Source organism: Simochromis diagramma, unplaced genomic scaffold (genome assembly GCF_900408965.1).
Source record: "Simochromis diagramma unplaced genomic scaffold, fSimDia1.1 OVJJ01000510.1, whole genome shotgun sequence".
Taxonomy (NCBI): Eukaryota; Metazoa; Chordata; class Actinopteri; order Cichliformes; family Cichlidae; genus Simochromis; species Simochromis diagramma.
Genome location: NW_024387326.1, coordinates 703,524 through 715,102, shown reverse-complemented (window position 1 = coordinate 715,102; position 11,579 = coordinate 703,524). Strand labels below are relative to the sequence as shown.

Here is an 11,579-nt window from a genome sequence, read left to right as displayed (position 1 = left end):
ATGAGGCCCAACATTAAATAAATAAGGATTATGTTCAACTTCTATCACGCAAAGCAAATTTAATGAAGTCCGAGAATAAATAGTGATCCTATTGACTGTATCAATACCAGCACTGATATTGGTATTGATCAATACTAGCGGATTAGATCAATAGTTTGTTTCTATCCTCTAAGTTCAGTATGTAGCACATGCCTCAAACATGCACCATGAAAAATGTCAGAACCTTTTTGTATTGACTGTCACATCTATTTAATTTATAACCTATAAAGTCCATTAACAGAGGCTGACCCAGAGTCCTTTAAGCGGGCACATTTACACTCAGAGTCTCCAAAAAACCCAGTTTCAAAATATGTGAAAACCTGAAATGTGTGTTTTGTTGTGTCAAATAAGTAAATAAGTTGTAGAAAGTTAAAAACTTGTGATTTATTGTTCAAAATGTGCAACTCAATGATAATTCATCCAATAAATCATGACACAATGCATTCGCCTTCAGCTGGCTTTATGGGCGTTATTGGTATCGGCAATAAGGGCCTTCTATTTACTTGGTATCGGATCGATACCAAAATTTGCAGTATTTTACCATGTTAATGCCCTAAATGTTCTCCACTGCGGTGGATAGCTGTTTTTACGACTGAGTATAATGACTCCAGTCACTCCTGGCTGCTGAGATGATGACAGGAGTCTGTCATGTGTGCAGAAAACTTCCTGCGCCGCAGCTCCTCCTCAGCCTGCCTGTTATTGTTTACGGTCGCACTCATGAAAAGTAGGTCATGGAAAACAGAAGCCCGGCGCGCTGTCTTGTCTGAACTAGCTTGTAATACGAGACACTCAAGGGACGACGTCTTTGCGGGTTTAGCGGTTTTTATGTAGAAACTGAATGTGACCAACAGTCAGGTAATAAGAACGTCTCGCTTTTATTTTTCAGCAATGGTAGCAGCGGTTAGCTAACGAAAGCTAACTAGCTAGCCTAAACAGGTTTGACCGATTTCTTGATGCATGTCATCAGATAAATTGCGACCTTATGTGCCTTAGATGTATTTCCCGTGTTGCAATGTAAATACGTATCAATAATGACCAGTAAAGTGCTTCTGACCTTGTTATTACCAGCTAACATGTTCATACATGCGCGGCTCTGCTGGCTAGCCAGGTAGCTAGCTTTAGCTGTTTGTGTTAGTTAGTTAAAAAAAATTGCTATTTGTGAAAAATAGTCTCCTACATAAACAAGGGGGTAATAATTTTTACTTGTGATATAATTTATTTGTGGACAAAGTTAGCCTATGCTATGCTAATATGGTGATGTGTGTAAGCGTTAGCCGATACAGAGGGGATGTTTCAGTGGGATACGGCTAATGCTGCTCTGAAAATGCTTTCTGAAATTTCTTAAATAACATATATTAAACATGAGATTCGAGGTCGGGTTGCAGGATTAATTTAAAATATAGTACTACAAATGCGTGGTGTAGGAAATGTTACCATACAGACAAGCCAGGATATATGAATAATACACATTATACGTCACACGGGGTCTGCAGACAGATGCACGCCTCTGTCGTTCAGTACTAAAAGCAGCTCAGTTAATGTGAGTTCTTGTTTTTTTGTTTTTGTTTTTTTTTCAAGATAATCATATTGCATTGTTGTCTTTCAGCAGCTGGACTGATGCTGTTCTTCCAACATCTGGACTAAACATCAGCAGACTGGCAGGTTCTTCCTACAGTGAGACTCTGCTGCCATGTCCAGGAGAAGCAGGAACAGTCGTGCATGGAGATATGTGTGGGGAGGCATACGGAGGGATGCTGATGCCCGGGCCCTTGTGTTGGCTTCTGAGAGTGAAGAATGGAACTATGATCGCCTTGAGGTTAGGGCTGGGCGATATGGCCTAAAATCCATATTACGGTATAATTTGAAGCATGTGTGGTAACGATATATATCGCGATATATTCTTTTCTTCTGTATAACGTATTTTATACACTATGAGGCACACTTAAAATCCTTTAATTTTCTCAAAAATTGACAGTGCGCCTTTTGTATGAATTCTGGTTGCGCTTACTGACCTCGAAACGATTTTATGTGGTACATGGCGCAGAAATCTGTCAAAAATGTTTTAGTACGACTTTGGTAAGCTTGATGGAATGGTAGGCTTGATGGATTGCTGGAGCATTACGGCTACCTTGCGGAGTAATCTGGCTCCAAAACTCCATCTTCTTCAGGTCCCAAAGTCAAATGAACACTGCAACATCACTGAGAGTTAAAAACTGTCTAAATTCTTTAATAATCTTTAATAAATCTTTAATAAAATGATCAGTGTTGCTGCTTTACCAGGTGTAACAATTAAGTTTAACATCCAGGCATCCATGAAAACTTAAAATTTATTAAATTCAACTGAGTTAGAAGTTAGCAGGAAGTTAGCTCGCTAGTTTCCACCTAAACATGATATGCCATGTTCTGACTGAGAGATTTCTGAAAAAATTAAAATGTACAGCTCTGCTATCACTTCCAACATAAATGAAGACCGAAAACTAAACAGCAGTGACGTTTGTAGGGTTACTTGAAAAAGAGGTTTTTGATCTCAACGGGACATTCCTGGTTAAATAAAGGTTAAATAAAATAAAAAAAAAACTGAAGTTGAGCTAGCTGGTATACAATGATATGCTACGTGATTGCTAGCAAAACAGCTATGTTAGCATAACATTAGCACAGTGAAGCTGAAGGACGAACTTTTTTCCGCTCGATAAAAGTTAACATGAGGGTTTCTGCTGGTTAGGGACAAATGCAATTGCATGGCAGGATGCTATAAACGGACCAAACTTCAGTCAGGAGAACAACTGAGATAATTCATCCACAAGGTTAGTCATTAATATACTGCAACAACATGGGAATAGAGCAGCTGCGAGAGAATTCAGCATTAATGAATCAATGGTACGGAAGTGGAGGAAGCGCAGTTTTTGGCTTTCCCCATATTCCAAAAGTGCTTCATCTCTTTGCTATTACTGTCGCCCAGCATAATTTGCAGATGATGTTGTTTGCAGCCGCTGCAATGCTTTCGACCAAAACAGGTGCAGCTTGATGACACCATCAACATGCGCTATCACGGTAGAGCGGTATAGTCAAAATCTCTACCGTTGGCCAAATTTATATCGTTTCTACCGTATACCGTTTATACCGCCCACCCCTACTTGAGATGTTTCTATGCTGAAAGGATATTGATGGAAAGCATTGTTTGCCTCCTCCAATGCAGCATCCCCATTTAGCATTTTTTCGTAGGCTGACAGTGAAGTCTGTGCATAAATAACACTGCAGACAGTTCATTTTGCTCTTTTTATTTCTTCATTGTTGCTCCAAAGTACGCAAGTGATTCAGACTCTGAGGGAGACTTTTCAGCAGTGATGGTCCCACCGGTCCCCAGCGCAGTACCCGTCACCGGAGAGTCCTACTGTGGTTGTGATTCCCAGGCAGAGACCAGCTACAACCCTCGTCTGCGAGGCTTTCTCCAGGTTAAAGACTGCCACTGTGGAGAGGATGACCAAGGTACATGACAGCTGGGGCAGGACACAGTACATCATCTTTTGTTATGCTGATTATTATTTAATAAATGACTCGTTATGTTTCAGATTTTGATTGGGTTTGGGATGCCAACAGCCGATCAACGGCAACATTACTGAGCTGCGAAAATCGCAAAGTGAACTTCCACTCTGAATACAGCTGTGGTACAGCTGCAATCCGCGGCTCCAAGGAGCTTGCAGACGGGCAGCACTTCTGGGAAATTAAGATGACGTCCCCAGTGTATGGAACAGACATGGTAAAGCTCGACTTCTTATTTTCCTTACAGTCACCAAAAATTGTCCTAGAAGCAGAAGAAATGTTTATTTGTGCCTAAATGTTTATTTATTTCTGTGCAGATGGTTGGTATCGGTACATCTGATGTAAATCTGGACAAATACAGACATACCTTCTGCAGCCTGCTGGGAAAAGATGCAGACAGCTGGGGGCTTTCTTACACTGGTAACTTAAACACAAGTGCCCCTGATGTAACGGTAGTTGCTCAAAAGGGTTTTTATATTTTAGACATCATTGGTTTTGTTCATTTTCCAGGCTTGTTGCATCATAAAGGAGACAAAATGAACTTCTCCTCACGTTTTGGTCAAGGTTCCATCATTGGAGTTCATCTGGACACGTGGCACGGCACACTTACATTCTTCAAAAATCGAAAGTGCATAGGTTTGTGGAAAATTTTCTACTGATTAGATTACATAAATACTAATTTATTTCTGATTTGTCCCTGGTCACACAGGTCTACAAAATGAGCAGCAAACAGCTTGGAACCACAAACATCCTTGCAATTGCTTTATTTGATAGCAGATTGCTTCCTTTGCCTGTAGTTTGCACAGACGATGCAGATTTATCTGCAAACACTCACCAACTACTTTCCAAGAAGTAGTGAAAGTGTGAAAAGTTGAAAATGCTAGAAACCAAAGCAATTATAAGGAGGTTTTTGGTGACCAATCTTTGCAGCCAGTTTCACCTAGCAACTGGTGGCAACCTCCAGCAACCACTATAAGTTCATAAGCCTTTTTCCATTTTAACTGCAGGTTCCCAGTGTGTTGTGGACCAGCTTGTAAGCCTGTGTGATTCAGCCCTAATAGGTCAACTGTATGCAAAGGCGAAAGAGCTTTTATAATCATAAGAATCAGATGCTGTTTAGTGGAGACCTTGTAATATCTTACAAGAATGTGAACTGCAGTGTGCTCCTGAAACTCAATAATACAGGTTTCTCACCTGTCTTGATCCAGGAGTTGCTGCTACAGAGCTGCAGAATAAGAGGTTTTATCCAATGGCGTGCTCCACAGCGGCGAAGAGCAGCATGAAGGTCATCAGATCCTGCTCTGCACCCACCTCCCTGCTGTACCTGTGCTGTGCTCGTCTTCGCCAGCTGGTGCCAGACTGTATAGACATCCTAGATGTGTTGCCCCTACCACCTGGCCTGCGTCATTTGCTCCACAACAAACTGGGTTGGGTGCTCAGTCTTAACTGCGGCACAATGGAAGAAACCCCAGATGGGGCTGAGCAGTCCTCACGTTTGCCTGTCCCCGCCTTGGCAGGACCGTCCTCCTCTGAGAGCGACTCAGAGGGTTGTTCGTCCGATCCGGAGGCCTGTCAGAGGAAGAGATGCCGCTGGACATGACTGGGCGACTCGCATCCTACTTTCCTGGCAGACATTAGTGTCCTTTGGCATCTGATGTAGTGTTACTGAACTGCCTCAAGCTTTCTTTATTAGTGTCGTCTGGAGAAAGTAACGAGGGCGGTCGAGCGGAGGGAACTAAACGTCGGTGGAAAACTGTGATCTTCTCTCATGCCATTCTTCATGCTCATCACATGTCGAGTATTAATGCCAGCTTCAGTAAAAGGTGAAAATATACCATGTTATTTTGTTATGGGTGGATGTGGTGTTCATCAAAATGGGGAGGGTTAAAAAAAACCAGATACTGTATAGAAATTTTCTGTATTTTCATCCCGTATCCTGCATTTAATGTCTGTTTTTCTCACTTTAAATGTTGTCAGTGAGTTATCAGAGGACTTTGTTACTTGTTTCAATGGCATCTGCAAGTTTCTCCTATGTTGCTCAGAATCAGCTGATATTCTATATTTTGTAACTACTGTTCGCTCCTTAAATGCTAAAAGTTAACAGTAAATGAACCTGAGTGCACTTTGCAGCTTTTAGCCTTAAAAAAAAGCGATAACGTTTGAGCAAGGCATGCACCTCTCACGACACATCAGATAATCGTCATTTCTTGAAAAATATCTGTTATATGCTACATTCACGGAGACATCATCCATCTAGCTTCCAGCTTTTTTTTCCTTCTAAAAAGCTGTGTGCATTATTTAGTGTAGCCTTTTAATGCTGATATTTTAACTTTTTCATTGCTGTTACTTTTTATGTTTTAAAAGTCAAAGTTTCTTTCTTTCTAGATCCATCATCAAGCTATTATTTTGGTATGTCTGTTTATTCAGCTCTTTTTAAAAAAAAGTCTTTTTCAAAGCAGCTTTTCTGGCCCCGAATTAAGTTCAAGCTCTGTGTTGTAAATCCACTCAGTGCAGTGGATGAGCAGAAAATAGGAAATATGAAATTGTGTACAGAAAGATATCCATCCTCCTGCTGTGTAATCCGCTCCCACACTATGTGTTTAATATGAATACGGTTCACTTTGTCCAAATATGGGTTTATTTGGCTAAAGGTGTCATCATTGTGACAGACTCAGTGCTACTACTGCTACAATGACCATTGAGACTGAGACCATGCACAGTCAGGTCGAGGAGTCTGTGAAAAGGATTGTTTTGGCTCTGTTCACCACCACAGTCGATCTGAAGTGAAGCAGTCAAGCTGTGACTGAAGTGTAGACGTATCAAGAGACTTAATATCCTTTTTTTCTCTCATTTTCAATGGCGATCGTGGCTCAAGAGTTGGCAGTTCGTCTTGTAATCGGAAGGTTGCCGGTTCGAGCCCCAGCTCCGACAGTCTCGGTCGTTGTGTCCTTGGGCGAGACACTTCACCCGTTGCCTACTGGTGGTGGTCAGAGGGCCCGGTGGCGCCAGTGTCCGGCAGCCTCGCCTCAGTCAGTGCGCCCCAGGGTGGCTGTGGCTACATGGTAGCTTGCCATCACCAGTGTGTGAATGGGTGGATGACTGAATGTGTAAAGCGCTTTCGGGTCCTTAGGGACTAGTAAAGCGCTATACAAATACAGGCCATTTACCATTTAAAAGTAACACGGATGGGCCTGAGATGTCCTCGCCTACATCTTATTTTCCACTCAGGCAGTGGACGGAGGCAACATCACCTAAACTGCATCACTGCCCAAAAACCTGACTGTAGCCATGTTTTGATTGATTCATTGATTATTGGGACATTATACCTTTTAGAAAAGGTTATGTTTCAGTAATCTCCTGGGACCATAAATGGTAAAAAAAAAAAGATGGACATAGCGTCACCAAGAATTTCTGCTGTTGCCGTCTTGGCATTTTGGTATCCAGTGCAATGAGAAGGAGGCGGAGTTGACTATAAAAGCGCATGTGAGCATGTCCTGGATAATCCACCTTTCTTACACATGCAGTGCTTAACAAATTTACCAGACCACCAGTCATAAAAAAGTCAACCATAATATTCAACCACTAAAGCTTAAATAACTGTAATTTGGCATATTGTTAAAAATTAATTATGTGCTTTGCTATTTTTTTCTGATTTTTAAAAAATAAAACAGTAAATATTCTAAAAAAAATCCAATCATTAGGATTTTGGTAATCCTGAGTACTGATAATTTAGGGCAGCTGTGGCGTAAACCTTTCACTGGGAGGTGATCTGAGAAATTTGTTAAGCACTGTGGAAGGAGTCAAATTTACAAAATAGATTTAATGCTCTTTAGAACATTAAATCTATTGCAGCAAAGTGTTTACAGATCTCCCAGCAGGGGGCGCATTTCCCCAGAGATTACTATGGGACCAGAAGTCTTTTAGGAACCACAGGTATCGCCCCCTGGTGGCTTCTGTTCAGACCTGAGACACTTAGTCCATCTTTTATACTGTTGATGGCTGGGACGTACCATAAAAGTGTAAACATGCATGCTGCAGCTGTGGTTTGCAGCTTGCCCTAATATATACAAACACTTTTGTATATAAATGTTTTTCAGTATAGAGAAGCTGAGAGTACTTGATGAGTATTTGAGTGTTCATGAATGACAGCCTGGGGTACGGTGAGACATGTGGGTCAGATATGTAAATAGATTCTCTGTAGTCGCAAACCATAATAATGAAACATTAGTGTTTTGCCCAGAGGTCAGACACCCGTTTCTGATGTCCTCAAAGTTCCTGGTTTCAGTACAGTGATACAAATACCTAAGGTACTATGCAACACAAGCATTCTCTGAGGCAGTGGGTGAGGTTAGGGAGTCATTATGGAGCAGCAGGGATAGTACCAGAGGACCATGCTCATCACTCACGAGCCACAGATCATCTAGTTGAGTCTTTCAGCCGCCTCGTCCTCCATATAGAGTAATGTAACCACCAGGAAGTTAATTGTGGTCCAGCAGATGAATTTGTCTTCACATCGATGCATCAAAGCACTTTTTTCTTACTGTTTTACTGTAAATTCTAAGTGTTTCTTCTATACTGTGTCATATTATTAATACTGTATGTGAGGGCCTTCACTTGCCTTTCTCTGTATCAGCATGATTTTCAGCTGAAAATAAAATGAATGCTAAATATGCAGCATGGGCTCCATTCGTTCATTTAGTAGCAGCAATTTCGTTTTTTGCTGGCCAATTGGGCGCTTGTTAAAGAGGTCGGGTTTTTGTTGTGAATGTTTCTGCAGCTGACAGTGACTCGTTGCTGTTTGTGTCTCATTTCTCACAGCACACTCATCTTCCCCATCCTCCTGTGTTCTTTAGTAATGACGATAAGTCCTTTGTTTACTGTCTGGTGTTAATCTGCACTCACAGACACTTTGTTAGGTACACCTTAGTGGTCCCGAGTTTGGCCCTCTGTTGCCTGCAGAACTACTTAGTTCATTGTGGCGTAGATTCAACATTTAACATCCTAAAGGTGCTCTGTGGTGACTGGAGAAATCTCAGCAGATGAGCATTTTTTGAAATGTTCAAAGCTCCCCCCTCTGACACTAAGAACCAAAGTTCAGAGTCAGTTAAATCACCTTTGTTGATGCTCACTTTAAACTTGAGCAGGTCTCTGTCTACATGCCTAAATGCATTTGCATTTCAGAATATTGATTATTGATTATTATAAATGCACATTAAAGAAAGCTTAACAATTAATATTACATATAGTTGAAAAGAAGTTTCTTTTCTTTTGGGGGGTTTAATTTTGAAAATGACTCACAAAAAATGTTTTCACCTGTCATTCATTTCAACTGCCTGTAAGTTTTCTTTGCGTTTGGTTTAAGGAAAAGGACATACAGCAAGCAAAATTGGACTAAGACAGACGGGCTAGTGGCTCTTGTGGTCCTCCATAGAGGGGGACTAAATGGTGAATTATTGAGATAAGATGGAAGGAATATCAATATTTATAACAAATAAATTAATACATAAAATTACTTAAATGAAACGGATTTGTTTGGAAACTGAGACGACGAGAGGAACCGTAAACCCACTGCATCTTAAAAACACATTAATTGGTGGTTTTGTTTTTAAAATACTTTGTATTTACTGTGTTCGTGTGTGATTGCCTGGCATACGTTTTATTGGCTAATCTAAGCTCTCTTATGAAATGATAATTTTTCATTTCTTAATTTTTTTTAAATTATTTTTTATGAAGACGGAACTTTTCCTTACATGGAACAAAAGCACGCTGGCTGTTCCCACGGACCATTTTATGTCCGGACCAAGAGCGCGTCGGAAGCTCTGCACCTTGCTTGCGGAGGTCAAGTAGCGGCAGTTCTCTTCTGGGGAGTTTTCAGGTATTTAATGATTTTAAACACTTTCGATAGTAGCTCACTGCTATGGGTAACAAATGTTTGGAACGACTTATAACTGGTGTTATTTAGCACGGAGCCGGGAACACCGGCTAACAGGATGCTCTCCATTGGATTGCATTTTTATTTAGTTACTCTAACAGGTCAAAGACATAATTCAAGATCAGCTATGACATGATTTATTTTTATTTTTATTTTTCAGGGTAATCGCTGACCCGTGTCTATCGTAGCTGTGAGGAAGACACCGCAGTTATGGTGAAGAAGAAGAGACTTCGCCTCATCGCGGAGATGGCTCGGAAGATCCGGGCGTACAGAGAGCTCAAGTCCCGGCCCCGGGAGTCCCAGAAGTACGCCTTGGACTACGAGACAATGAAACGGCCCTTCACGGGGAAGATGCTGCCGGTGTTAGCATGGCAGGACGTCCGCAGGGAGAGCCGCCTCTTCTCCCTGCTGGCCGGGATGAGGCTGTTCGGAGTGGGCCGACTCTTCACCCGCAAATCCTGGCTGGAGGACCACTCCGAGCCCAGCTACTGGCAGATCACCAAGGTCAAGGTGGACTACACATCCGAGGTGAGAGCATGGAGCCTGCACACTGTTATGCTAGATAAAAGTGAGATTCCTGTTACTAAAGGAATGGAAACTATTCCTTGTGTTTTGTAGAACATGGATCACGGCAAAGCGTGGGGCATCCTCACTTATAAAGGTAAGATTAGTTTTATCTATTAATAATAATAATAATATCACTGTTTATGGTCATTTTAATCAGTATTTTATGAATACCTGTGTTGCCTGAAATGTGTGATTTGGTAAATATTCTCCAAACAAACTATCGTTTGCAGGGAAAAAGGAGAGCGAGGTCAAAGAGATGGACAAGGTGATGTACCATGACTGGCGCCTGATTCCCAAACACATGGAGCAGCAGTTTAAGGACTTTGAGCCTCTGCCCGAGCCGCCCGTCCGATACGTCGCCTACCCTCCCCTGCTCCGCGCAATGCTGCTGGCGCAACAGAAGAAAGCAGGAGGCAGCAGAGCGGCAGAGGAGCCCGTCCTGCCTTTAAAGAGGGATGTTCTACTTAACAAAGACTATTTCCACACGCAGGAACAAGAGCGACAGAGGAAAGAGGGGACTGCGGTGTAATGGCCTCACTTGAATGTTTACCGATCCTGGATATTTTTGGACTAGATCATTGTTGACAAATGCTTCTCAATATCTGGCTGAATCTTCCACTCAGAATACTTCTCTGTGGGTCTGATGCAGGCCCTTGTGCGTGTGTGTGTTATTGTTGTATGCTGAATATTAAATTTGAGATGAAATGTAGCCCCCTTTAAGTTATTTCTGTTGTTTCTATGTGCAGGTAATTACAGCTGCATCACATCACAGTCCACAGCAAACTTCTAACTTTGACTTGGATATATTCTGGTTAAGATCTGAGAACTTATAAAAAAAAAAAAGCCCAGCAGCTTTATCAGAGTATAAAAGTAAACAGTAGCCTTTAGTCATTTTCTTGTATAATAATACAATTAAAATGACTGAAGGGGACATGTGCATGATGTTGCAGTTCATACAGTGTTTTTCAACATTTGTCCCCAAAGCTGCATGTGCTACCAAGCTAACCTACATAGTCACTTTGCAAATTATGTTAAACATGGAGTCACTGGTAGTTTTTAGTACACTGCTGCCATTCTGCTGGTTTATTGCATTTCCTGTGATTTGTGTTTTAAGAAGGCAAACCTTTGCCAGGATATTAAAAGTACATTTTAATGAAAAGGATCCTAATCCAGTGTAGAGTGTCGTACCACTGGTCAGATTCAGACATAAATAATAAATGAAGGCATCTGTTCATCAACTATCTCAACAACTATTCATCTGATCTGCTTAAAAATGTGTATATCTATTGCTGGGGACCAAAGTGAGAACAATGTGGAGATTGGGGTCAGTACAGCTCCTGGGTGTGAAAAGTCACATCAGTGTCTTACATGAGTATAATGGCCAGCTGGCGGCACACTCCTCTAGTTAGAAAAACAATTTCAACAAAGAAAGTTGAAATGCTGAGATACCTAATTTAAAATTTCAAGATAATCTGAAAATTTGAATCATAATTGTGCAACA

At 41.4% G+C, this 11,579-nt stretch overlaps 2 protein-coding genes across 5 annotated transcripts; both read left to right on the top strand.

The window, feature by feature from the left end:
* The first annotated feature begins 662 nt into the window (after positions 1-662).
* On the top strand, positions 663-6,209 carry spsb3a (splA/ryanodine receptor domain and SOCS box containing 3a). Of its 4 annotated transcripts, none has more exons than XM_040006142.1 (7): positions 663-763; positions 1,646-1,855; positions 3,342-3,525; positions 3,609-3,796; positions 3,897-3,999; positions 4,090-4,215; positions 4,788-6,209. In XM_040006142.1, the coding sequence occupies exons 2-7, from the start codon at positions 1,730-1,732 to the stop codon at positions 5,177-5,179; spliced, it is 1,119 nt and encodes a 372-aa protein (XP_039862076.1). In that variant the 5' UTR covers positions 663-763; positions 1,646-1,729; the 3' UTR covers positions 5,180-6,209. The 4 variants fall into 4 exon arrangements, with proteins under 4 accessions (XP_039862076.1, XP_039862078.1, XP_039862074.1 ...); XM_040006144.1 differs by having other exon boundaries at positions 712-894; positions 1,649-1,855; XM_040006140.1 differs by having other exon boundaries at positions 712-894.
* Positions 6,210-9,322: 3,113 nt separating this feature from the next.
* Positions 9,323-10,908, top strand: mrps34 (mitochondrial ribosomal protein S34). The gene is made up of 4 exons (XM_040006264.1): positions 9,323-9,454; positions 9,672-10,039; positions 10,130-10,172; positions 10,309-10,908. The coding sequence occupies exons 2-4, from the start codon at positions 9,722-9,724 to the stop codon at positions 10,605-10,607; spliced, it is 660 nt and encodes a 219-aa protein (XP_039862198.1). The 5' UTR covers positions 9,323-9,454; positions 9,672-9,721; the 3' UTR covers positions 10,608-10,908.
* Positions 10,909-11,579: the final 671 nt, after the last annotated feature.